The 885-nt window shown below is 52.7% G+C and overlaps 1 protein-coding gene across 1 annotated transcript in view; it reads right to left on the bottom strand.

The window, feature by feature from the left end:
• The window catches only part of TMEM41B (transmembrane protein 41B), a gene marked incomplete at its 5' end in the record, with an annotated part of 9,768 nt that extends 9,494 nt beyond the window's left edge, over positions 1-274 (bottom strand). Inside the window, one exon of the mRNA XM_010179700.1 lies at positions 97-274. Coding sequence (XP_010178002.1) covers positions 97-274 — 178 coding nt within the window. The remainder of the gene's footprint in view (positions 1-96) is intronic.
• Positions 275-885: the final 611 nt, after the last annotated feature.

Here is an 885-nt window from a genome sequence, read left to right as displayed (position 1 = left end):
CGGCGTCCCAGCCCGGCCTCCTCGGCGCCGGCTGGAAATAAAGGCCGATCGTGCCTGCAGGAAGCAGGGTAATACCCGCCTGCGGGTTTGTTCTACCTGGGTAACGGCATGAGGTGCGAGAGCGGCTTTAGATGTGTGAACGGGACTGGGACCTTCCCACAGAGAGAGGGGGGCCGGAATTTCGAAGGTGGTTGCGCCTCGCTGGCGCCCCGCCGCGGCGACTGGTGGTGCCCGGGCGGCTTTGGGGCGGGGTGGCGCGGGAACAGCAGGAGGCCTTGAGGAAAAGAGGAAATCCTTATCTGACTTTTACAGTTAGGTTTTTAGGTTTTCGAGCCGGTTTGTTCCTCTCTTTCGAGAAGAAATCTCCAGTGAGCTGTTGCTAACAAGCTGGGTTGCTCTTTCCCAGGAAGAAAGAAAACTCCTCTGTCTGTCACAGGATTTTCTTCATGTCTCTTCCAGTCAGTAAGAAGGTTTGAAATCCCACAGAAAAGCTCGAGGGTCATGTCTCAGTGTTCACAGATTCCTTGGCATTCAAGTGGAATCTGGCCTCGAAGCACTTATTTCCTCATGCAGTCTTTTGGCAATAGGACACCTCTTAACCTTTCAACTCTCCCCGCCTGCGAGAAGCGTTACAGTCAGTGTTCTTCAGAGGGAACACTCTGACACTGTGGGACAACACACACTGCATAAGCTTCTGGGCAGGCTTGTTGGCCGAGGGAGATAGTGTGTGGCCCTCTCTCCCCTTTTCCAGATGTATCTACTTATAAACCTCTAGCCTTTTTTCAGGGTCTTTTTCCTAGAAATGCAGCTCTCGTGGGAGAGCTGGACGCCATTCTTCGATTTAACTTCGACCTCATTTATCACAGAATCACAGAATCACAGAAC

This window comes from Mesitornis unicolor, unplaced genomic scaffold (genome assembly GCF_000695765.1).
Source record: "Mesitornis unicolor isolate BGI_N332 unplaced genomic scaffold, ASM69576v1 scaffold36912, whole genome shotgun sequence".
Classification (NCBI taxonomy): Eukaryota; Metazoa; Chordata; class Aves; order Mesitornithiformes; family Mesitornithidae; genus Mesitornis; species Mesitornis unicolor.
The sequence above is the reverse complement of the archived record's forward strand: the minus strand, read 5'-3'. Positions and strand labels throughout refer to the sequence as shown.